This window comes from Didymosphaeria variabile, assembly GCF_027946475.1.
Source record: "Didymosphaeria variabile strain IMI 356815 chromosome Unknown scaffold_3, whole genome shotgun sequence".
Lineage (NCBI taxonomy): Eukaryota > Fungi > Ascomycota > Dothideomycetes > Pleosporales > Didymosphaeriaceae > Didymosphaeria > Didymosphaeria variabile.
Genome location: NW_026611622.1, coordinates 398,050 through 423,167, shown reverse-complemented (window position 1 = coordinate 423,167; position 25,118 = coordinate 398,050). Strand labels below are relative to the sequence as shown.

The following is a 25,118-nucleotide window of genomic DNA, read 5'->3' as shown; positions in this document are numbered from 1 at the left end:
GCAACACCTAGCCTTCCGACATGTCAACAAGGCAAAAGACACCGAAGAAGCCCAAAGCGGCGAAGGAGGCGGAGAAGGAAGCAAGACAGCTTCCAACGTCTACAATTCTAAAGAATGTCGGGCGAGCAGCCGCGCTGCTGCTCATTGCCGGCATTGCTTCCCCAGTTTCCCAGTTGAACCTGTCGCCGGTATACGGCTCTATTCCCTCCTCACTCCATCATCAGAGGAGCATGACTTTCACAGCTATTGCAGCATTGATCGCGAGAAACTCGTTAAAGAAATATGTACCAGACTCCATAGCGGAGTACATTGCTGTAATTGCATACTGGACGCCAGTAATTCAATTCTTCCTGTTTCCGTACAGCAGTCAGCTCGGCATCGAATATGGACCGCTCATCATAGAGTCAGCGACATACTTTCCTGTACTCTTCCTATCGGTATACGCCGCTTTCGACCTACTGGACTGCATCGATCTCAGCCAATTTAATCTCCCTAACACGGTCAAGCAAATCCTGCTCCCTATGGCATCTTACTTCACCGTATCCACCACGGCCAAGATCGCCAGTGCAACCCTCCCCTCGCTCGTCGGAAACCACATCTACTTCACCCGAATCGGGTTTCAAATGCTTCTTGGCTCCGTCTCAGCCTTCCTTACACCCTCGCGCGTCATCCTCTTCGCTTTCCCCGCAATCCTTCACACCCTCTGGGCAAACCCGCACCACCCCTCTGAATCCGCTTTCATCAAGGCAAATGCTACGTTAGCTTCTACGCAGAATTTCACCATCCTTGCCCGCCAAGAATCAAACACTGGATACGTCTCCGTGCTCGAGAATCATGCCGACATCGCCTTCCGCATCCTGCGCTGCGACCACTCCCTCCTTGGCGGCGAATGGCTCGTAACCCCCGAAGCGTACAAAAACGGCCAGCGCCAGCGCGAAACAATATTCTCCGTTTTTGTGCTTCTCGAAGCCGTGCGGCTCGTCAAAAACACTGCTGCTGATGACAAAACCATCGTACTACCAGATGAGAAAAAGTCCGCCCTCGTCGTAGGCCTCGGCATCGGCACCGCGCCCAACGCCCTCATTGCCCACGGCATCAACACCACCATCGTCGAGCTCGACCCCGTAGTCCACCACTACGCCTCCAAATTCTTCAACCTCAGCCCTAACCACAATGCTGTTATCGACGATGCAGTCGCCTACGTAGATCGCACATCCCGTGCGAAGCCCAAGATCTACGACTACATCATCCACGACGTGTTCACCGGTGGCGCGGAGCCCGCCGCGCTGTTCACGAAGGAGTTCCTCACAGGTCTATATGATCTGTTGACCGATGACGGTGCCGTAGCAATCAACTACGCCGGGGACCTCGCGCTTGGCTCCACCCAGCTCGTCCTCAACACAATACACACTGTGTTCCCTGCGTGCCGCCTCTTCCGCGACCAACCTCCCTCCTCGGACCACAAACCTGGCGACCCGGACTTTATCAACATGGTCGTCTTTTGCCTCAAGAAAGATAACGGGAAAGGCAAGAAAGCGCTCACCTTCCGCGCTGCTACAGAGAAAGACATCATGGAGAGCTTGGCGCGGAGGAGTTATCTACAGCCGAAGAAGGAGTTGGAGATTAATTATGAGTATGTGCCAAGGAGCCAAGGGGGTAGGGAGATGACGAGGGCGGATGTCGGTGAGTTGGAAAAGTACCATAAAGAAGGGGCAGTGAGTCATTGGAGGATTATGAGGACGGTGTTGCCGGATGGGGTTTGGGAGATGTGGTAAGAGATTGAAGCTTTGGATATGATGCATATTTCTTGGAGAATGGGGAAGGTAGTAGCAGCTGAAGATTGAAGCTGTGTTTGTTGGCGGAAACAGATCAACGACCATATAGGCACCAGTTAACCTGCACAGCAGGTTATGGAACGGTTCAAGACCTGCTTTCTTATGAGTCTATAACAGCCCTCGTATACTCTTGAGGCAGATAGGACCCGCATATGCGTGTACTAGGGCCCAGATCGCTGCTGGAACTGCCGCACTTTCTATTGCTGCTCCTTCCACTGCTTCGCCGTAGTCTCGACAAACTTCTCGTAGCTCTCAGCTTCTTTCCCCAACAACGCGACCTGGTCCCTATACTGATCCTCCGTCATTCCAAATGGCACCGCCTCAAATATTTCGTACATTAGCCTTATATCTCTTCCCCACGCCGGCCCTGCCTCCTTCGTGAAGCGCTGCTCGTATGCATCCAACGAAGCCTTGTCACTATAAGTAGGCTTGATTTCCTTGCCCAGTGCCTGCGACCACAGCCTTGCAACTTCCTCGTTCGTATACGTCTTCAAGCTGCCAACCATGATCTTCTTCCCACCCCACTGCTTCCCATCGTCTTCAAAAGCTTTAACAACTGCAAGCGCGATGTCGTCTTCCGACACACGGCTTACGCCCCTGCTTCCGAGCGGTTCACCGTACACGCCGTCTTGAAGCATCTGGCGCTGACTCCTCAGATCATTATCAAAGAACAGCGAAGGTCCGAGGATCGTCCAGCTGAAGCCTCCCTCCTGGTCCCGCGGTAGCAGTCCATGCTTGATTTTCGCTTCCACGATGAACTTAACAGCGACATGTGCGCAGTACGTTTCTTCGAGGAAGCCGTTCTGCTGGGCTTCCATGCTGTAGTCTCCGTTGGCGGAGAGATACACGAGATGCTTTACTGTGCCGGATTGCCGAAGACAGCCGAGTAAGTTGAAGGTCGTGAAGAGTTCGTCGGATCCGGTAAGGCATAGGAAGACGGAGGTCACTTTGTGGTCTTTGAGTGCGGCGTCGACGAAGGCGGGGTCTTGGACGGAGCCTTCCAGGATGTGCACTCTCGATTTGTCGACATCGGCTGGTAATGAGGATGTGAGACGTGCGGCGTTGCTAGTGGGAAGGACGAGCGTGGGGTTGGAAGGGTGAGAGAGGAGCAAAGGTACGAGACGCTTTCCGATATGTCCGCCGGCTGCGGTGATGAGGTATGAGGGTGCCATTATTGTATTCAAGTTACGAATTGACTAGGAAGAATGCTTGAGGTCCTTGACTTCAAGTTCGAGTCTTGTCTCCGAGATGTTCTGACTTGGTCACTTGAGATTCAAGGCTGCATCTTATATCCTACACGACCGCACAGGAGGTAGCCCTTAAGTAGTGTTGGTATAGCCAACTCGGTCGTAAGTTGCACCGGCGGAAGTAGCGCATTTCGTACGTACACAATGCTAGCTCTCTCCCAATTGTTCAGGTGTTCCTCAGCTTCAACGATTGGTTGAGAGTCCCGATCAATCGAGGTCACGACTTCGTCCATGCTTGCAAGAATGTTCGTGTTCGACGCGGAAACTGTGTCTCGCACGACAGGAATTAACAAGCAGCGTCGGCTGTGTCGGCCGCGCTTTCTATAGGCGGCCGCTGTAGGTTGTGCTGACAAATGCTCAAATTATCTTTTGATCTCCGATCAAGCCGAATCATCTCCGTTATCTCACCTGCGCTTCGCTCTCCTCCCAACCCTCTTCCTCCTCCCGAACTTCTGCTGCACCTTGCACACGTCCTCTCCGCCTAGTTCCTTGTAACTAAAATTTCATGCTTCCTACGTCATCTATTCTCCGCCGTTGGGGAAGCATGTCGGTAACAGGTACCGAACAGGGAAAATCTGGGGTACCTTAAGCATTGCAGCCATTGCATCCCCAACACGCCTCCGGCAATGAAACAAAGGCCCCACTGCCGACCTTGCCAGCCCGCAAGGCACCAAGTTCCATAGTCCAGGGATCGGGATCAGGATCAGGATCGTGGCTCAGACGTCTCGAAGCTCCAAAGCAATCTTGAGGCTCTGCATCCCCTCGTCCGGCAATCTGGATAAAGCTTGAATTGATAGAGCCTCGCCCAATCGGGTGCCCTATGACAGCATTTCAAGCGCCAAACATGATACGCACATGGCGATCATATTGCCTCGATTATTACTTCCATCCTTAAAACGGCACTGCCTCCCCCGCCATGCAGGCAGCGCGCGAACGGCAGTCGACCTCGTGCCATTGCGGAACCGAGAGTAGCCTTGTCTGGGAATTCATGCACCCCCGGCACATGCGCCTGGCCTGTTCGACGTAGTCTATCTGACGATGAAGGTTATTTCGAACTTTTTCCAAAGCGGTGTACCTTCATGTACAGCTCGACTCTGGGTCAAACAAGCGCTGAAGGTGGCTGCTGATATCTGGGCCGTGCAGCTGTATTTGCCTTATCGTTCAGCTGCGCAATTCCGTTATTCTCTACCACAAGACGATAATGAGGTCAAAAGGCAACATCCGAGCCCTCCGTAGCTGAAAGGCGTGGGAATAAGAAACAAGCCCACCTGACTTGTAACGGTCAGCCTGTGCGACTTCGCCTGCACTAGCATTCTCATCTCATATATTGCCATTAATTCGTCTACTTCATTGGCGTGCTGACCCTTGTGCCTGCTTCTTATGGCAGTGGCAAGCGTTGCACGAACCAAAGTCCCTATCATTTGGAGAAGTAAGTATCTAGTACATCCGTACTATGCAGCATGTGGCATTTCCAGCTCGCGTTTGCCTGTCATTATGGGCTCACTGGAGCCCGAGCGGTGGGGCCGGCCTGCCAGACACTGATTAAAACTCGCGCTCTGGACAGACATGATGAGCAATCACTCTTCCAAAACCCCTGCGGTAACATTCTCTCGTCTTTTTCTGACCTCCGAGTCCTATTCCGAGCCGTAACGTGCGCGAGCGAATCATGGGCGACGAATTGCAACGTCACGTTATCGGTGGCCGGACTGCCAGCGATAGCAGTATCGATGATGCTGAGAAGGGGATGTACGATAGCACAACCGAACTAATGGTTCCGTCACCATTTGTTTACCTAGGTCAGAAAAGGGGAAGGGTTTTCGACTCTCTGTGTCCCACTTCACCAATTCACGAAGGTATCACACCTCTGTCCAGCGTACCAGAACTCTCGTTGTTGAGGACAGCGGCAAGTCCACAGAACAGCGATGTCAAAGTTCCTGAAGTCGCTGTCAAGAAGCCCAGTCCGCCGAAGCCAATGATCTCCCGGTGGATTCTGTTCAATCTGTGGTTCAACACATACCGAAAGTTCTTCATCTTGGTTACCCTTCTCAACCTGACCGGGATCGTCTTGGCTGCACTAAATAGATTCCCTTATGCGGAGAATCATTTGGGTGCTTTAGTGCTGGGCAACCTGCTCTGCGCGATCCTTTTCCGGAACGAGCTATTCATGCGCTGTCTCTACTTCATCTTTATCTACGGTCTACGAAGTGTGCGTGCATCACCCTATTCCTTAATCACTGACTTATGCTACAATAGTGGGCTCCTTTACCAATCAAGTACGCGGCAACATCTATTCTTCAACATGTTGGAGGTGTCCATTCTGGCTGTGCACTCTCGGGTGCTGCGTAAGGAGATTCACTTCACCACAAAGACAGCCTACTGACAGAACACAGTTGGTTAATCTTCAAGATCGTCGACATTATTCGGTACCGTGCCGTTCAACACACGGCTGTGCTCGTTAGTGGCATCGTCACCAACATCTTCATCATCATCTCGGTTTTGAGCGCTTTCCCCTGGGTTCGCAACACTTATCATAATGTCTTCGAGAAGCAACATCGCTTCATCGGGTGGCTTGGTCTAGCCGTGAGTTTTCACGTGAAAAATCGGCAGCATGGCACTGACGTATTTCAGACTACCTGGATATTTGTAGTAATGGGCAACGTCTACGACGTCAAAACTGGGCAATGGAGATCAGATGCCCACGCCCTGATCGGCACACAAGAGCTCTGGTTTGCCTTCTTCATGACAGTCTTGTGCGTCCAATGCCCGTTTTCACACCATATCTTCGCTTACACCCGTCAGTGTCATCATCCCCTGGGTGACCCTCCGCCAGGTGCCCGTAGAAGTCGAAATCGTAAGTACTGCACTCTCCACAATGGTCCTCACCTAACAGTAGCGCAGCCATCCCCCAAAGTCGCAGTCGTCCGCTTCCAGCGCGGCATGCAACAAGGTTTACTCGGCCGCATCAGCCGTACCTCCATCATGGAATACCACGCCTTCGGTATCATCAGTGAGGGCCGCAACTCACCGCACCACTACATGATCTGTGGTGTCCAAGGCGACTTCACAAAAGCCCTCGTCGCTAACCCACCCAAGACAGTGTGGACACGAGAACTCAAGTTTGGTACGATTCACACTCTCCTCGTGCGTCCCTTTCACTGACACGTGACAGCCGGCGTTGGCCATGCCTCCGCCATGTTCAAGCGCGGCATCCGCGTCTGCACCGGTACCGGCATTGGTGCCGCCCTATCCACCTGCATCCAGTCGCCCAACTGGTTTCTCATCTGGATCGGGTCAGACCAAGAACGCACGTTCGGCCCGACCATCACGGGCCTCATTCACAACAATATTCCGCCTGAGCGTATGATACTGTGGGATAGCAAGAAGCGCGGTGGACGGCCGAACACAATGGAGCTCTTGAAAGACACATGGAGAAGTTTCGGTGCAGAGGTGATCTTCATCACGAGTAACATGCAGGGAAACGATGAGATGATGCAAGGGTGTCGCGCAGGTGAGTAGTTCTTGTGGCCTAGTCATGCACCTTGCTAACTCGATTTTTACCAGCGGGATTGCACGCCTTCGGTACTTTGTGGGATTTTTAGAGGATCTGAAGTATCGTCAGATTAGAAATTGCATTGGATATATTGGAGTCGAGAGCTCGGATACATTTGGTTGCTAGATGTGCTATATATTTCATAGACTGCATTTTTTTTTGTAAGATATAAATCCATACATTCTACCAGCGACTTCGCGTTTCCTCCTCTGTTGCTACATGCAGTAGTACTTTCCCCACCCGCCTCCTCAATCCGACTGCTTCACTTTCCCATCAAGCACATGCGCCTCTTCCGTTCCCTCCGGCCACAGCTTCGGCCCAGGACTCGTATAATTCGTGATCTGACTCCAGATCTGCGGTATGAGGATCCCAGTCGAGTTCGCAGTGTACCCTCCAGGGAACTTAATCGTCGGTCCCGGCACTCCAGTACCATTACTCGACACCCTGATCTGCGCGCACGCGACGTAAAATTGCGCACCCTTGATCTTCTGTGCCGCATGAATGGCAATACCCTCCGCACGCAGCAAGTACTCCCCAGCTGGAAGCTCCGCCGGCAATTTGAAGTTGAACGTCTGCGCTCGGTACGTCGCCCACTTCACGACGCCGTCGCCCGTGCCGCAGTCCTTTGCTCGGCAGTCAGACAGCGTGTATATCTTCGACCAGTCTCCCGAGCCATCGTAGTCTTTCACATCTGCAGGGGCCTTCGATATGTACACTTGCTGGGGTCCGGGGTGTCCGAAAGTGTCCTTGATGGTGAAGCCGAGTCTGTCGCCTGCGTTCACGGGGTAAGTTGAGGTATTAACGCCAGAGAGGAGGCCGTCGATGTTACATCTCATGTCGGTGGATGTCACGTCTGAGAGGAAGTTGTTGCCGTTGGAGTGGTGGCGGACGTATTGCCAGGGTTCGCCGATGACTTGGTCGTTGACGATTATGCGGTCGTATGTCCAGTGGGCGCAAGTAGTTGAAGCGAGGGCAGCGACAACTGCCAGAGTTGCTGGGAGGCTTTTCATCTTCAATGGTATGGCAGATTTTAAATGAATGGATGTTGTGGTCGTCCAACTCGTGTATATGCTTTATAGCTTTTTGTTCACTGACATTGATCCATAATTGAAGGTCGTTCGAACGATCGTCGAGGCATCTAATCTGAAACAAATGAACACGAAGTATCTAAATGATGTTTTTGCTCCAATATGCCTCCAATATGCGTCGAAAACCAGGCCCATGCTGTTTTACCCGTCCAGTCGGGTGTCAGTTCGCTGCAGATCATTATCGGGCATATAGCGTTTGCAGGTCCGCTGCAATTCTCAATCTCGCAACACACTTAAGGACATCGTTTTACTATGATTAGCATAGCTGCCTACCACATTCGTCTGCGAAAATGGTGTTTAGCAAGACGAAGCATGCACTTTTAACCGTGGAGTTTCGCACTCGGTTCAATCGCTCGGTTATGCGAGTTTGACCTTTTGAGGTGCTATTGTCATGGGATCTGGGTCTTGGCATGGATCTTATGTAGGGAGCCTCCGGCATACTAATCAGCTCAATCATCACTCATACAGAATGGATCAGCTCAGCACATCTTCACAGCTATCACGAGTCTGGCGCTATGTAGGTTGATGGTATTGTCGTTTCTGGGAATACCGACAGAGAACTGTATATAAGACGCTGTCATGAGATGATTCCGACATTGCAACGAAATCTAAGCCATATGTACAAAAAGGCCGAAGCGAGTCATGCAAGTGGCGAAGAAAAGGTTCTATTCGAATAGCGCTTGCCCACTAAACGCGAAGGCTAAAATACCAGCCAATCGCAGAATTGTTTGGACACCCCTATTGCTAGGCATCCAGCGACTATTGCCCATTTCATGCGCTACGAGCCGTGAATATTTGCAATAAATTCGAGCGCTCGCCTGCAGAGCGTTGTAGGCGATCGGCGCTCTTTGTTTCCCTACTTCTTCCCACCCTTGTCGTTCATTCGAACAGAGCCCGCAATAATTACAATCGCATTCACAGTCACTCGTTATATCACTGGATCTAATTACTATACATAATGGCCTCCCTATTCACTTTCTCCACTTTGCTTAGCCTCGCGCTTGCTCAGACAACAACGATCAAGCTGCCGTTCATTGGCTATGACGACATGACCATCCATGCCTCTGTTGTCTCTGCGAAACCGTCGCAGACAGTCTTCGCACTCGCGTGCCCAACCGGCACAGACGGGAGTGAATGCGGATTATTCCCTCAACAACTCCTAACATACGGACCTTCGATCTACGTTATGGACATGTCTGAACCAGGAGACGAAGACTTCAGCATGACCCAAGACTGCAGCATCGGAGTTGCCACGGCTACTTGCAAGGAGAGCGCAAGTGGAAGCGAGGCGAATTTCCCTGGGAGCAGCACCGAGACATACGAAGACATCACGCGTCTGCCTGTGACCATCACCGCCGGCGCAGAGAAATTGGCTGCAAGCGCGGATGCTACGCCAACACCGGATGCAAGCTCGAAAGGAAGCTCGAGTGCTGTTGCGACTACAGGTGGCTCGGCGAGTGCTACAATGGCGACTTCTACGCGGGCCGGAGCTTCGGCATCGAACAGCAGTTCTGTTGCACCGGCAGAGAGCACTGGTGCAGCTGATCGGAGCATGGGATCGAATGTTGGACTGGTGGGGGTGGCTGCTGCGGGTGTGTTCGCTGGATTGTTGCTGTAGAATCGCGTGTCAACTGTCTTTTCACGGCTTAAGAATTTGTAGCAACTACTTGCCAACCATCCCAGATAGAACACTGGTAACAACGTACAACACGAGCAGCCTTAGGCCGCAAACTGTTCACAAACACACCTTTGGCGTCACTCTGCTTCGCGACTATGCTTTAATGACTTCCGAGTGCTCTTATCTGTCGTTGCATGAACTTGTAGAACGAGTGGAATTAGGCTCTCCATAAGGACCGATAGACATCATAGATCCTGACACTTTCTCATGCATTAGAATACCGTACAATCCTGCAACTGAACTTCGGATCTTCCTCAGTCCGTATGATATATATGCCGGCGATCAACACGTAAAGCCCCTGTACCTGATCATAGCATAGTTCCTAGTTACTAGGAAACAAAAAGAAGGCTCTAAGCACTTAAGAAATTGAACCGTGCGGCGTGCTTCCCAGTATCACACAGACATCGTAGTCTGCCTCGGGAGCTTGTGTGCGTTTGCATAGCGTTGGAAATTTGTCTCGACGTCGGGAGTTCAGCTACAGACATATATTAAATCTTTCTTAAAGAGATATGGGAAAAGTTGAGCTTGCCGTCCGCCCCTTCAATCAATTTCAGAAATGTTACTTTTTGGAGGGCAAGTAGAGCATGAGATTTCTCGGGGAGTGTTGCAGCGGTACGATCGTGGGTGTTTCTTAGTTGCGCATTGCTTGGACGTTTTGGAGGTGAAGATCATTCTGATGCACAGCCACACTCGGAACAAAGCCTGTATGCGCTAATCTCTGAGAGCTGGCGGGAATATACTGCACTCGGAAGTATGGTTTTTACCCCGTGTCGGCGCTCGAGAATACCAACTCGTGCACCACGTCTCTGAATCTGACCTCGAGTTTCAACGAGCCCTCCGCGATTGAAGGTTTCAATTTATATCCTTCGTTACTCCAAAAATAACCAGCATTACGCGTATCTTCGAACCATCCTGGAGGGTCTTGAAAGTTGTTGAGTTTCATGGCTACTGCAAGCGCGAATATTCCGCCGACATGGCGAGAGGTAACTACGTTCCGAGAGATCGATGTTACTGCATCAACGAAAACCTCGAATTTAGACTTTCGATAATCTACTTCGGGTACATGTTCGTCACTCGTTGCAAGACTGAGAAGCCCATAGACTTTGTCGCGCGGATCTTGGCACTCGTACCCCGAGAACAGCAACAACGCATACCCCAATGAGCTCACATCCGTTGAATAGCCATATTCCACTATTCTAGCCCTTACCAGATAATGGACGGTCTCCTGTTTGTGGGTTGCGTCATTTCCGAGGTATGCGAGTGCGGGTACGCGGAAATAGTCCCACTCGATCCAGTTGCGTCCATAGATGAGGACAACTTTTGGTGGAAGCAGTATCTCTTGGATAATCCACAGGCGAGTAAAGTACCGGTTCCCCAGAATTATCTGTGCCGATCTCTGACTAAGCTCATGATCCTATTGTCGAGTGATTGCATCAGGTTCCGAGTCCGGTAGGTTTCCAAGCCACGCCATAACGAAATGGCAACCCCGATAAATCTGAGCCATCCTCGAAACCTGGTGGTTCTTTTCCATTGAATTTTGTTGATCAATGGATAACTGATCGATCCAGATGTAGTGCGTATTATGCGGATCATCCCGGAACATCTCGAGGAAGTCAAATAAGTTCTCGCGAATTTCGAAGTAGCGTCCGTTTAGAAATATTGTGTAGGTAGGCTCTGGCGGGCCCCAAACGTAGGACAAAGTAATGTACTGCGGAGCTTTGTCCACGTCGAACGTCTGGATATTGCAGAGAATCGGCAATGCACGTGATCTCAGGCTACGGCTAGGTTCCAGCCTCAGCAGCCGGATCTGAGATTTTTTCGTGTCCAGAGGGGTATATTCGTACATACGAGCCGGCTTGGTTTTTGTCAATTGTGTTTGCCGGCCAGTGTTAGCCGCGCCATTATCCACCCCCGCATCCATCTTTGGCTGTCCATGGGTCCTTCTGCGCACCTTCTTCTGACGCCTCAGCCTGCCAATAGGCTGTTGCATGGGGGCGAGGGCGTTGAGATTCTTCGAGGCTGATTGTAAAACGTAAAGTCGGGTGGCGCTTGAGTTCATTGCAATACCTGCCCTGAGTAATTCACTGGTGCCTGAGATTGAACTGTGGCACGCGAAGGTTCGGTTTGCAATAAGCTTGCTAAATGTACTGCAACAAGTAAGGATGTGAGCCGAAACCCCATGTATCACAGCGATGCGCGAGCCGGTCTAACGCAGCGTGATCCGTACTTTGAAGGTTGAGAGTAGCGTTCAACATTGGAAATATGGCAGGCTGAGCTCTGCGCTTAAAGAGGATGCATGCCATGTGTGGCGCAATCAGACCCAACTTCGCGTGGGCCATCGCCCTGGTAATTGAAGTCAGCCCACAGTGGCGCAGCGCAGTAGGCCTCACCCCCCCAGCCAGTCCTAAGAATAATGCTGCTTTAGGCAACGCCTTCAACGACTTGTACGATGTTCTCAGGATTAAAAGCGCGGCACTACGATTGCGCTACCCACCTCCGCGAAGCTGAGGTATCCCCTCCTGCACTATGTGTATCCGCTCTGCTTTCCGAAGGCATCCCCTCAAATAAGTCGATGTCGACATTCACCCTCGTCGCGGGCGTGTCCTCCTTTGAGTCTATAACATGCAATATCCCATAGGTAGCTATGAGCAGCGCGTAAGACAATCTGACATTGTCTCCAAGTGCTCGAACTTTCCGAAAAATATATCCAACCATTGGACATGGCCAGAATTGCTGCTCTAACTCAATGTATGAACGCACGAAACTGGGCTTATGGATCATCGGTGCTTTACAAAAGTTCCTCCCCCACCTTAATATGGCTCTAGGTACCCCGTTCACAATATTCCAGCTAATCTGTATACTATAGGAGGCTAATTGTGAGGCTATCTAGCTTTCAATGACTTGATTTCTCATTTTAACGTCTACTTGGCCTAGAAATTTAGATTTAGCAGAATCTAACCAATTCTCAGCCTTTTATAGTACATATAGATCGGCTGAAATATTCAGAAAGAGGTACCCAGAGCCCTAATAAGATGGAAGGAAAACTTTTGTAATGAATAGTAATCCGTCGGTCTGGTACTAGGTACGCCCGATATTCAGCGTCAAGGATATGTTCAAAGAAGAACTCTAGGATGGATATATGCTGGCTCTGTAGGATGCACAAGCTTCATCGCTCCGGTAAGATCTGCGAACAGGTTTGGAAGTCTTCTCACGTCTTCCCAGACAATTGAAAACGGCTTTTGTTTCGTTGTGGGCCACGTACTCCTAGCTATCGGCCAAATAGTGTCGAGAAAAACCTCCTACTGACTTGTGGTAGTCCGCCTCGATCAGGTCGCCATCAGGTCGCCAGGCTCAAAAGTCCGTATATCTTGCCCTGAGAACTGTGATACATGTTGTGAATTCAGATACGAGAGAATTATGGATTGAGCAGCAACGGAGATAGATGTCCCCCCACCGTAGCTTTCTCCGTAGCTGTAGGCAGTACCGTAGGACAAATTGTCAAGCTAAACAATGGCCCGCGAGCAGTGCTTATAGATCTGAAATACAAGCTTGACCTAATGAACTTCGCTCGGAGATATTCGCCTAATCGATACATAACCCATCAATTCAGAGGTATTTCTTGCTGGCTGGCTGGAGTAGTCGAAGGAGCCGTATCTGGGGCTTTGTAGTGTCCTGTGGACAATGCTGGCACAATATAATGGCAGGACTGAGCTCCCGCGTTATCTCGGCCTGCGCTTGTGTGTGCTCCTGGACAGTCACCTGACGCGAGCGTCATCTTTTCGGACTCCAAGTTCTTAGTATCGCATTTTACCACAATGTTGGTAGATGTGTATTGCGATTAAACGGGTTGAAGGTAGGCGATTCTTTGGCGCCATCCCCAAAGCCACTTCCGAGATGCGAAGGACCTCGTATCTTTGGTAGACCAGCCACAGCGCCTAGACCGTACATGCCACAGCTGAATAGTACATCCCAATGGTGTGATATTGAACAGGCGTCGGTTCGACAGCATATACATTCCGCTACGTATCTACCTGGTAAATCATCTCCTGTAGCTCTCGTCTCATCTGCGGACCCTTTCATCCCTGCGAGCTTGCGCTCCAACTTGGGTATCCTTCAGCCGGAAGCCGTGGTGCGTGTCTTTGGCGCTCAAGCGCCATTTGTGAAGTGCACCAGTCATGTGTATTCGAGTCCAATTACGCGAGCGCTCACTGCGGCACTGTCCATAACGAGTTGATCTGCTTTCTCCGAACCTAGAAGTGATAAGTTAGCATGCATACGCAGGAATGAATAGACGCGTCACGTACCAGCGGTGCCACGAACAACACTCCCACAAACAATGCCGCGACGGTAAGCAACATCTGCACCTTATTGAAGCCCTTTCCCAGCACGTCAAAAGCAAAAGAAGGTGCGACCCTTGTTCCGAAGATATCCTTTCCATATGCGAATACCAGGCTGGTGCTCTCGAGGCCGCTTTCGCTGGTGATGACATCTTTAATGCCGGCGACCTCGTACTTGTGGTTGAGGTGCCACTTGGGATCAAACAAGATCATGGGTGCGTATCTAACCAACCCCTCAGATTGCTCTTGTGCTGTGGCATCGCGGCCAACTGGGCGTCTAGGATCGATCACTCCGCGAGGAATACCGACGATCGAGTTTGAAGAAGGCAGGGTAACGATAAGCTCACGGCTGGTGATGCCTTGCCGTGTTTGTGTTACAGTCATATGCGAGATCTCTTCTGGGATCTGGAAGCTCTGAGAGACGACATGGGGCTTTGCAGCTTCGCCCTTTGGCAGGACCGTGGAGGAATTGGCAGAATCTCCAAGTGGTCCTCTGTCGTCTGGTAAAGGAGACTCAAAGAGCTCAGAAACGACGAGTTGGTAACCACGCGATGCGGTGCTTGAGGTAGAGTCAAGGGTCAAAGAATACGTGAACCAGTTTTCGGAAAAGGTCGAAGGAATAGGCCGTGAGACATCTACACCGGAGTGTAAGGCCGTGTGGAGCAACTGTCCAGAGGCGGAGTCAAGGAGGTAAACCGAAGCGCGACGTCCAGCTTCAGTGACCGTGGTGACAAGGACCAAATTCGGGTTTAAATACTTGTAAAGCACTCTACGATCTCCCAAAACCTTGCCGATCGAAGCCACAGGGTCTTTCGCCGGACGTGCAGTGTATCGAACGATCTTCTCTCCCGGAGGAGGTGTGAAAGCCCACACAGGCTGTGTAGTGGGTTCAGCGCCTAAGAAACCTTGAAGCTTGCCTTCCGAAAGCTTGTAGGTCACAAGAGTTTCTTGATCTGAGTTTGGCAGCCATTGATCGTGCGCGTCTTGCGAAGATACTTGTCCACCGCTCGTCGAATTGATAAATAAAGGCCGGGTCAAACTAGAATCTTTGACTTCAACAAAGCCTCGGAACGCCTTCAGCGAAGGGCTTGAGATGATGGAACCTGGTGCGAATTGGTGAAGGTCAATACTCCACACGATTTTGCCCTGAGACCCCACATCGAGCGCAGACAAGCGCCCCTTCTCAGTGGCAGCAATGACCAGTTTGTGGAAACCGAACGTGTCATGCTGGATTTCCTCGATCGTAGTGCTGTCAGACTGGCCGGTAACGCTGCCCAGAACCCGGTTAGGTAGGTTCTGCAGCCATGCCGGGAGATATTGTAGGTCGCGAAGATGCCTTTGCACACGATGGATGTATGCGCTGATAACGTCCTGGTGATGTTCCTCTTCTAGCTGATGAGCAAGGGACTCCTCTTCAGGAAGCTGTGCCCAGACAGCCGATATGGTGCCGGACAGGAATTCAGGCCGGTTCCATGCTATTTCGTTGTTGCGAATGAGCGCCCACTGGCCATTGGAGAAGAGCGCAGCAGATCTTACAGCGGAGGCAGAGTTGTCTTTGACAACAACTTCAGCTACGCCATGAACCGGGTACGCTCCAGCGAGGGCTGAAGAGCCTTTGATCGGCCACTTGCCAAGGATTCCATGGGACACTGATGCAACGACCGAAACCTCCTCAGAGGTAATTCTCGTGAAATATACATTGGCATCTGTCGTGCTGGTCGCGAATGTGCCCTTGCCTTTCAGTAGCGGAAGCTTGTAGGCTTGGGAAACAGTACTCTTCTTCAGATCAACGTGGTATATCTCAGCCGAATGCCCGGTAGCGGTCTGATATTCGACGAGGAAGTGTGGAAGCGAGTTGACCTTTCGGGGCGCGTGCAGAACAATCGATTCGATGCTCTCGCTTGTGGGAGTATTGAAGCTAGAGACGCCTTTCGTCCCAATGATGTTGACTTTCAACACCTTATGCGCCTTATCCGTCCATGCCAGAATGGGTGCCGCGGTGTTCGCTCCGGCAAATAGAATGTTCTCCTTGGTATATACCTCGCCTTCGGAACTTAGCGTATAGGAATCGAGCTTCTTGCCGGTGATTGGGCTCAAAGATGTGACCCGAAGCTTTGAGCCTCCTCCGAGAAGAGGCGAGTGTAGTGAGATGTAATAGATGGTCGTGGGCGAAGACGAGACCTGGAAGGGTGTGTCGCCGCTGCGAGTGTCAGTGATATTGCTTGGGCACTACTTCGCATAGCCTACCTCGTGTCCTCGAACGTCCATTTGACCCGCCCTGTCTTGCCGTCCAGTCGCTTCACGCCGTTGATGCCGTGGGCGACTAGCACGACAGCATCTTTGGCGTTGTCATTCGATATGCCATCTTCTTGTTCTAGAATCTCCAGGTCTTCTGCGATTGCGCCATCGATATTGGTTTCCCAGACGATCCTTCCGTCCGAGGCGCTCCATGCAGCTATGCGGTTGTCCACTGCACTGATGACAGTGTCTTGTTCTTCACCGGCCCTGAGATGACCGTTCCCACTTGCGCCCGGAGCTGAGCGCCACACTAACGCACCGTCCTTGGGGTTTATGGCGCCGACAGTGCCATTCTCGGAGACGGTGTACAGAAGGGAGGCTTTGCTGGCAGCATAAGGTTTCTGGAAGAAGGTGGCCTCATGTTTCGGGTGGCCCAGGAGGGCATAATGGAAGTCTATGTGGTATGCATCGTCCTCGAAGATGGCAGCGGCCGGGGCTAGACACGCTGCAAGGGCGAGCGCAGCATTGACACGCATCGTGGTGGGCTGCTGTCGACGATGCGAGGGCTCCACAGCTCCTACCTTAGGACGGTTGAGGCGGGGTCGGTGTTACCTTGTTCCGCGCGACCTCATGCGCACGTGATCAGGGCTCGCACAGACCAGGAACCTGCATTGCTGACATCATCCCTTCACACCCTTCGGAAGATATGCACGACAATGCCATGTTTACCACCCGTTATGCTCGACGCCGGCGTCCTCGCCTGAGCGAAGGCCCACTGACTCACGGAGCGACACATGCGGCACATCGCCACGGGGAACGTCTGCCGCTTCCGCCCAGCCATCCTAACATCCTGACCGTCTGCAAGCGCGGTCCGATCTAGTCGTCTGCGCATTGGCGCGACGCGCAGAGTTACTTCTGACGTGGAGCTTCGGTGCGGTGAGAGGTGCTCCAGCTGCATCACGGCGCAAAGGAGGCCGAATGGACGCTGCAAAGGTAGCGCAGATTCGACAATCTTGGTTCGGATTAGCAAGGTGCATTGGAATCCCAGATCAGCCCGACCGCTAGAGCCAGCATCGTGGCGGCCGGCGGAAATGAGAGACCTCATTGCCTGCGACTCTGCGACGGTACCACAACAGAGCCAGTCGACTGCCGACAGCGCGCGGGACTGACTCTTGCTGGCGAATCTCACCGCTGTGCGACGTCACAGCTTTCCTGCTCCGGAGGCAACCGTTCGTTTGCGCTTTGGTGCAGGCTGCGTCTGTGCCGCTCGGGGGAAGCTCCCTCTTGATCGGGCGGGCGCGCAGGCGGTCTTGGGGTGCGTGTGCGGCGTGCTCAAGTGCTCCGACGGGGTCCTCGCTGCCTTCTAACATTATCACACGTCGGCCGCATGAGCGCGCATGCCCAACCTGTAACGGCACTTGGACAGACGGCTCTGACAGCAGCGAGTGAAAGCCACAGCGGCCTGAAGAGGCATGGTTTCTCCCGATGCGCCGGTTAGAAAACCCTACGGCACAGAGCCGGGCCCAAAGACGAGGAACGGGGTAGCGCCGTCTCGCACGGTGGGCGTGGCCGTGCCAAAATTACGAAAGTCATGCCTCCGCCAACGCGTCGACTCGCTCAGCGCCGCCCGACCAGCATGCCCATTCGTCGAGTAGCGCGCACGGAATCCAGCAGTGCGCATTGTAGCCCTGCGCAGTGTGGTACACGGACACCATTGCGGACTGGACGTCTCAAGCGTTGGATTCGCGCCCGGGTTGACGCGATGCCTTCGCCTGTGCCCAGCACCAGCCTGTACTTGACTTATGTCAGGCCAGGGCTAACATTTAACCATGTCCTCCGCCCTGCCTTTGCCCGTGAAGCCCTGACGCACTTCCCAGACATCCCGCACCGTTGGAGACAAGAAACCATATTCGACTCGCTCCCTGGCCCTCCCTAATCGATAAGCCTTACGGGAAAAGACTTTTCACCTCAGCCACCAACAGCTCTCGAGAGGAACAAGTTTGGCGTTTGCCAGCGACGTCTTCTACTGCAAGCCCCGGATTATCATTGCCTATTTGCGCCTCGTTCAACTTTCTCGCCGTCTAGTTTCGCTATCCGTTGCAGCCTGAGGTCGCAATTTCTCGACTAAGCCACACCACATAGAACCAACATAATACCAAAGTTCCTGGCCATCCCATCGTGACATTCGCATTGTGAGCGCACTTGCTTTTCGCTCGGCCGAGGAACGGTGATTTTCGGGACGATCTGGGACGCTTGCTACACGGAAGCTAAATTGGTAACATTGGGTCGACACCGAAACTGTCAACATGAGTCAACGAGAATATCATATAGTAGTTTTGGGGGCAAGTCTATCCAACGACTGGTTAATAGTTGATACTGACAAACGCAGTCTGGTGGTGTAGGCAAAAGTTGCCTTACTGGTAAGCCTTCGATCATGAACCCCAAACTCTCTGACTGACGTTGCAAAGCACAATTCGTACAGAACGTGTGGATCGAAAGCTATGATCCTACAATTGAGGACTCGTATCGAAAAGCGATCGAAGTTGATGTTCGTTGCCCAATCTTGAGTGTGATCGGACTGTCTAATTGTGGCTCGCAGGGTCGACATGTTATTCTGGAAATCCTCGACACTGCCGGAACAGAACAATTTACGGCGATGAGAGAGTTATACATGAAAACGGGACAAGGATTCCTCCTGGTGTTTTCTATAACTAGCATGTCGTCGCTATACGAACTTCAAGAGCTACGTGAACAAATTCGGCGCATCAAAGAGGACGACAATGTTCCCATGGTCTTGGTAGGCAACAAATCCGATCTTGAAGACGACCGAGCGGTTCCAAGAGCGCGAGCGTTCAAATTATCACAAGAATGGGGTGGTGTACCTTATTACGAAGCCAGCGCTCGCCGCCGAGCGAATGTTGACGAAGTCTTTGTGGATTTGTGCCGCCAAATCATACACAAGGATCGCGATCAGAGGGAAGCACTCGAACGCCGGGGAACGCGTCGACCACAAGGACGAGGCGACCGGCGAACCAGACGAAATCACAGGCCAAGGTGCACCATACTCTGACGAATACGAGACGACCGCAATGTTTCTTTAGTACGATTCCCCGGGCATTGGACCTACCTTTAGAAGAGTTTTTTTAGATTTCGGGTCGCCGCAAAAATGTATTTGGATCCTTCTTTTACCGTGGCCTTGCGTCGTACGCGCACATCCGCCGCCGCATCTATGGCGTACTTTTACAAGAGATCGTGCACTATCACATGCCACGTTGCCTTAAACGGACGATGTCCCGCACAAGTTCGTGCAAGCAGCTGTTATTCAAACAAGGGGCATGACTAACCGTGCAGCAGTGCATCGAATTGGAAGAACAAAAAATTCTCCTCGATGCAGTCGCGTCACGTCCATTGGTGCCGCTCGCCAGGCCAGGTCTCGCACTTAGTGATCTGCAAGCGGTGACCGGTCAACATAGCGCTTCCACTACTAGACATGAAATTCAAATACCTCGATCGATGCCCCTACACGCGCGCTCTTCGCAAAGTTTACACTGCTGGCACGATTGCAAGCCTCAGTCTGGTCTACGTCAATTCGGTCATAGATCACCGTTCCTACTATAAACGGAACGATGCGAAACACTGTCACTGCTGAAGCTCATTTGGAATTGTGCTATTTCGGCCTACCCACGCAGGATCCCGACGTGGGGTGTCGAGGCCGGGAAGGTCCGATGCGCGGCCCGTGCTGCGGACTGTCCCGCTTCATCATGAGGAAACAGCTGGCAGCATCTCCGAAGGTCGAGTGCCTTGCAACCACGTCTGCAACCACAATTCGCATGGGTACGTCGAGTAAGCCTCACATCTCGCGGGCTCACGAAATTGAGGATGACGGCATTTGTCGTTTAGCGCGATGTTCCTGCACGCAAATTTCGCCAAAAACGACCTGCATCGTTCATCCCGCCTTGTCCATTTAAGAATATGATGTGGCTCATGTACCCCAACTAGCCTCATTGTCACATCCCAAAGAAGGTTTCGCGGCTGCACGAGTGGGCTCATACCCGCAGAGAACCACGCAGCCAACCGTGTCGTAACCGACTGGAAAGATGGGTCGCTCACCTCAGCCCGAGAACTCTACTCTACAAGGCTTGAAAGCGAGGCACATTGCATACTCTGCAATGCGACATCCGCAATATCCCCCAATCAACGATGAAAGAGCAGGTCGGCCTCCGGATGTGCCTCGGTTGCTAGTCCTACACCGTCTCAGCCAGGCCTAGCAAGATCTGAAATCGCCGATTACCATGCATGTACTAGAATTGTGATTTCAGCCTCACTTTGAAGTCACGGCTTTCACCGACCTGGTATAGGGGTACTCCGATCCTTTGCCCGTATGTACCAACAGCATGCACGAATCGAATTCCGCAGAAGAATATCGCAAGGACACGTAACGTGGCAGATGACAACGCGGGACGAGCCGACCGTGTGGGACCTAAAGCATGTCAGCACCGTGGCGTCTGCAATGGGGCAGGGCTTCAAGGGCATTCGTACACGTTTTTCAAGGAACATGCACTCAGAAGCTTTCCGCGCGAAAGCGAATGCGAATTGCTATCATGGTTTCGACGTCTTGCGTTCCGGTCTCACGGAACTTTATTAATTACGAACTATTATAGGCAGCTTACAGATCCTGCCCGAGTCCGTACATCTACCGTCAAAACCGTTCAAAGTTCAGACTAAGGCAAGAATATTCCCCGTCACAGACAATGTTCCTCTGGGCGATGGTATGATTGGAGGATAATTCCGCCATATAAGCTGCATTCCTGCGATCCGTTTCAACACTTTGCGGGGAAGGGCACACCGGCTTTCTTTGAAGACAAACACGCGATGCACCCATTTCAGAGATTTCGTACAACCGCAGTTCATCGTGTTCGTACTCAACGTCGCTCGCGAATCGCGAAATGTATCATCCTCCACCAAGAACGATGCTCGGCCCGATTTCAGTCCAATGAACGTTAAATCCCGATCAAAAACCATGAGCCGCGCATACACTCACATGTCGAGCCAGAAACACATGGCTTACGTAGTCTGACGCTTCCAGCAAGATAAACAACCCGAAGTTGGGCTGTACTAAAAACGAACCCGCGTTTGAGGACAACCACCCCGACCCCAAACGCTACGCCCCGCGCTCGCATTTCGTACCGTACCTGATCCGCAGCTTCCACGCAGTACCCCATGGGGAAGACCCCTCCAACGATGCTAGCGCCGGGAAGACTTCTCGGTACACAGGTGGTTAAATTAGCAAATGGCCTGGCCCCATTCGAAGTGATGAATGAGATCTACGGTGAACCACGCTTATGAATACACAGCATCTAGTACATTCTTCTGCAGAGGCTTCTAGACTGGATATGGGTGGGCGAAAGCTGCAGGATACGTACACCATTCTATGCACAGGCGGATGAAATCTAGGAAGTGCGTACAGTAGTAATAGACTTTGCACCGCAGCATAGAACCAAGATAACATCTTTACACCTTTTTCATCTGCCTATTGCTTACAAATGTGTTCTTACTACGACTTGATTGATACGACACGTGCTCGAGGTGCACATACGAGTAAACGTAAGATTTTGCTCAGCCAGTGTATAGTAGGAGATAAACCCCATATCAACAATCTCAACCAACAAGCTTGAAATCAAGCAAATCAAACCCTCCTACTAAGGATTACTTCGGCAAAATCTTAGGATCAAAATGGATTATTGACACGTTCTGGCGATGAGATGCATCGACGAGAAGCATTCGAATAAAAACAATTGCATAAAAGTGGCACAAAAATACCAGGTTAATGTCGCAAGGGGATTTTGATGATCATTTACGTTAGAATTGCTCAGACATGTTGCTTGGAAGACTCATCTTCAAAGAACTATGGAGTAAGAGAATGCATCAATCCTTGCTATGTTACTGCGTCACAGCGGCAACGGTTGATGTCGTGACTATGCCCTACGCAGTAGAACCTTGGAAAGTAGTGTGGCTGAGTAGGGCTGAGCATGCTACCATCACCAGATCGACCCACTGTTGGGCCTTTGCAAAATGCGCACAGTAGCAGGACGAGAGAGCTTATCACAGTACGTAAACGTGTGATTATGACCTACATCCAGCTCTGACATGTTCCATGGATATGTGAAGAGGGCGGTCGTTTCAAAGAAGCTTCCGCGGGCCCCACGCGTTCACCATTGACCCCACCACGATGCGTTTGACACTTGACACACGAGGCGCAAATTCCAGCGAGGTGCTCAGCTCAGCCTCAATAGCATCACCGGTGGGACATGGCGTGGTGAATCCCAGTGAACGAGAGCCAATAGCGTGGGGCAGGCGCAATGACAACGATAGCGGGGCAGGAACGTGGCGCAGACGCTGTGGTGTCATTGTTCAGCTCTCTCACCCTCCACCTCCCAGGCTAATTTCTCTCTACTACAAAACTCCTCATCCTCCAACACTCTCGATCCGTAAAGATACCTTCATCGACTCTTGCTACAGCTTCACATACACGAATCTAGCAGCCAGCAGCCTCAACCATGGGTGTAAGTCGCCGCCATGTTGTCGCAGCTACCCCTCACTGCCCCTCGACGCAGGCATCAACGTCATCAGCCTCGATGCTAACATTGCGCAACAGCTTGCCAGCAAACTCGCCGCAGCCCAAGGAGGCGCACCCGGTGGTGGATATCCGCCTCCAGGCCAAGGTCAAGGCGCACCCGGTGGCTATGTGAGTTGACTTAATCATTCGCATGTGTTACGAAGCTCCAGAGCCGTGTTAACCGTTAGCCTTTTCAGCCTGGGCAGCAACAGTACCAAGCGTACCCCGGCGGTCCCCCGCCACAGGTAAGCGCTTTTCCTTTGCGTCGCATGCTCCATCATCATCATCAATCATCCTCCACCATCTTTACGCCACCTGGTTTTGCCTAGATTGCTTTGCGACGTGTTCGCTTCTCGCCCTTACTTCTCATTTGGACTCTGCCTTTGGACCTTGACAACTGCCACTCTTTGCGCGCGTTCACACCAGCCACGCAACCTCGCTGTGCTTCACATCCGCCATGGCATACTACGGTGGACAGCAGCCGTATAACTACGCCCCTAACAACAGATACCAGTCTCCTATGCCGCCAGGACAACCGCCCATCCCGCCGCCCTATCCCTCAGCTTCCGCACAACCGCAACCGCCCTTCTCACCGCCCTACTCTCCCGCGTCGACTCAGGCTCCCTACGGCTCGCATTCACCATATCCTCAACAACAGTCCGGTTACAACAGGCCTCCACCGCCGCCGCCGGGTCAGCCACAGTCGCCGTACCCCGGCCAGCAGAACCAATACCAGCAACAACCTTACGGACAGCAGGACCAGTACCGACAACAGCCATACGGACAGCAACAACCTTATGGACAACAGCAACAGCAACAGCCTTATGGACAGAACCAATACGGCCAGCAACCGCCCTATGGAAATCCACATGTCCGTACCTCCTACACGCCTTGTGTCTACAACCACACCTACACAACCGACTTGGTGGAGGTGTTATTGCATGATACAGGGCTTGCGTTATGTTTTGGTCGTTCATGGATACATGCTAACGCGTAATTCGCAGGGTCAGCCTGGACAAGGTCCACCAGGCCAACAACAGTACGGAGGTCCACCTCCAGGCGGTCAATATGGTGGAGCCCCACAGCAGCAGGTTAGTACATCAATTCCATGAAATCTGTGAGTATGGCTTACTGATCTATCCTAGGGACCGCCCGGCGACCCTGCCGCATTCAGACAGCTCCTGCAGGCCTGCATTCAGGAGAAAGGCCTGCAATCTTTCTACCCGCCAGGATCGCCTGTTCTTGAACAGATCGCACAGAAGGCTCCTCAGCTCATCAGCCAGGTCATGTCGCGATGGAAGCTTCCGAAGGAAATTGCGAATGACGTGGTGAAGCTCGCTCTGTACGACATCTGGCTGTACATTGGTAAGCAGGACGCTTGAGAAATCACATAACACAATACTGATCTTGTCGTAGATGATTCCGGCTCCATGCAATTCGAGGAAGGTGGCGAGCGAATCAAGGACCTGCGCCTTATTCTGGAGCGGGTCGCTTTCGCCGCGACGCTTTTCGATGCTGACGGTATAAACGTCCGATTCATGAACACAAACTTGCCCGACAACCTGGCAAATCACGTAGCACAGGAAGCTCAGATCGAAAACCTTATGCGCGGCGTCCAGTTCAAGGGTCTGACTCCCATGGGAACAAGCTTGAAGAAGAAGGTCATTGAGCCACTTATCCAGCAAGCCCGCTCGGGTCAGTTCAGGAAGCCCGTGCTCGTCATCACAGTTACCGATGGGCAGCCGGCTGGCGAGCCGCAGAATGCCGTCTTGGAGGCCATCAATGAAGCCGTTCGTTCGCTACCACAAGGCGGTATCGCTTTCCAGTTCGCGCAGGTTGGTAATGATCAAGCCGCCCGTGCGTTCCTAGGAAAGTTGGACGAGGACCCTTCGCTTGATAAGTTCATTGACTGCACATCAAGTAAGTTTTCAGCAAGAATTCTGGGCACTCTTTGTCTATATCCGTGCCATAGAGTGATGTGCTAACGTGACACAGACTTTGAGAACGAGCAAGAAGAGATGGCCCGGGCGAACCCCCCTGTCGATCTGACCCCCGATACGTGGATCTTGAAGCTTATTCTCGGTGCCATCGATTCCAGCTACGACTCTCAAGACCAGAAGAGCAGCGCCCCCACTGGCGGATATGGAGGTGCTCCCCAGCAAGGCTACGGCGGACCCCAAGGCGGCGCTCCTTACGGCCAACCGCCGCAGCAAGGTGGTTACCCTCCACAGGGTCAGCAATACGGAGCTCCTCCCCAGCAGGGCTACGGCCAGCAGCCTCAGGGCCAAGGGTACCCGCCTCAGGGTCAGTATGGAGCACCTCCACCAGGTGGTCGCCCTCCGCAAGGTGGTGGCTACCCAGGGCAGCAGCCTCAGTACGGTGCACCTCCCCCAGGCGGTCGCTACTAGAGAGCTCGCGTTGTTGGCAACTGGCTCAACATGCTTGTATCGTTTCTTGGGTTTCATGGAGCGGACCAGACACTGCTTTGGGTCGCTTCTTGTGTAACACTTCACTCAGAAGCTTCCTAAA

At 52.2% G+C, this 25,118-nt stretch overlaps 8 protein-coding genes across 8 annotated transcripts; 5 read left to right on the top strand and 3 right to left on the bottom strand.

The window, feature by feature from the left end:
* Positions 1-20: 20 nt before the first annotated feature.
* N0V89_003484 (uncharacterized protein) lies at positions 21-1,775 on the top strand (the record flags this gene model as incomplete). The annotated part of the gene is made up of 1 exon (XM_056212286.1): positions 21-1,775. One exon carries the CDS (start codon positions 21-23, stop codon positions 1,773-1,775), a length of 1,755 nt encoding a protein of 584 aa, XP_056072594.1.
* Positions 1,776-2,032: 257 nt separating this feature from the next.
* N0V89_003483 (uncharacterized protein) lies at positions 2,033-3,007 on the bottom strand (the record flags this gene model as incomplete). Its single annotated transcript, XM_056212285.1, has 1 exon — positions 2,033-3,007. The coding sequence occupies one exon, from the start codon at positions 3,005-3,007 to the stop codon at positions 2,033-2,035; it is 975 nt and encodes a 324-aa protein (XP_056072593.1).
* A 1,741-nt stretch (positions 3,008-4,748) lies between these two features.
* On the top strand, positions 4,749-6,598 carry N0V89_003482 (uncharacterized protein; the record flags this gene model as incomplete). Its single annotated transcript, XM_056212284.1, has 7 exons — positions 4,749-5,288; positions 5,336-5,424; positions 5,473-5,662; positions 5,711-5,832; positions 5,882-5,933; positions 5,981-6,203; positions 6,252-6,598. 7 exons carry the CDS (start codon positions 4,749-4,751, stop codon positions 6,596-6,598), a joined length of 1,563 nt encoding a protein of 520 aa, XP_056072592.1.
* Positions 6,599-6,880: 282 nt separating this feature from the next.
* On the bottom strand, positions 6,881-7,642 carry N0V89_003481 (uncharacterized protein; the record flags this gene model as incomplete). The annotated part of the gene is made up of 1 exon (XM_056212283.1): positions 6,881-7,642. One exon carries the CDS (start codon positions 7,640-7,642, stop codon positions 6,881-6,883), a length of 762 nt encoding a protein of 253 aa, XP_056072591.1.
* A 1,036-nt stretch (positions 7,643-8,678) lies between these two features.
* Positions 8,679-9,338, top strand: N0V89_003480 (uncharacterized protein; the record flags this gene model as incomplete). The annotated part of the gene is made up of 1 exon (XM_056212282.1): positions 8,679-9,338. One exon carries the CDS (start codon positions 8,679-8,681, stop codon positions 9,336-9,338), a length of 660 nt encoding a protein of 219 aa, XP_056072590.1.
* Positions 9,339-13,603: 4,265 nt separating this feature from the next.
* Positions 13,604-16,509, bottom strand: N0V89_003479 (uncharacterized protein; the record flags this gene model as incomplete). The annotated part of the gene is made up of 3 exons (XM_056212281.1): positions 13,604-13,648; positions 13,703-15,935; positions 15,983-16,509. The coding sequence occupies 3 exons, from the start codon at positions 16,507-16,509 to the stop codon at positions 13,604-13,606; spliced, it is 2,805 nt and encodes a 934-aa protein (XP_056072589.1).
* A 1,770-nt stretch (positions 16,510-18,279) lies between these two features.
* Positions 18,280-19,043, top strand: RSR1_1 (Ras- protein rsr1; the record flags this gene model as incomplete). Its single annotated transcript, XM_056212280.1, has 4 exons — positions 18,280-18,315; positions 18,363-18,393; positions 18,442-18,521; positions 18,573-19,043. 4 exons carry the CDS (start codon positions 18,280-18,282, stop codon positions 19,041-19,043), a joined length of 618 nt encoding a protein of 205 aa, XP_056072588.1.
* A 4,003-nt stretch (positions 19,044-23,046) lies between these two features.
* On the top strand, positions 23,047-24,997 carry N0V89_003477 (uncharacterized protein; the record flags this gene model as incomplete). Its single annotated transcript, XM_056212279.1, has 5 exons — positions 23,047-23,460; positions 23,594-23,680; positions 23,735-23,954; positions 24,006-24,509; positions 24,585-24,997. 5 exons carry the CDS (start codon positions 23,047-23,049, stop codon positions 24,995-24,997), a joined length of 1,638 nt encoding a protein of 545 aa, XP_056072587.1.
* Between the last annotated feature and the right edge of the window lie 121 nt (positions 24,998-25,118).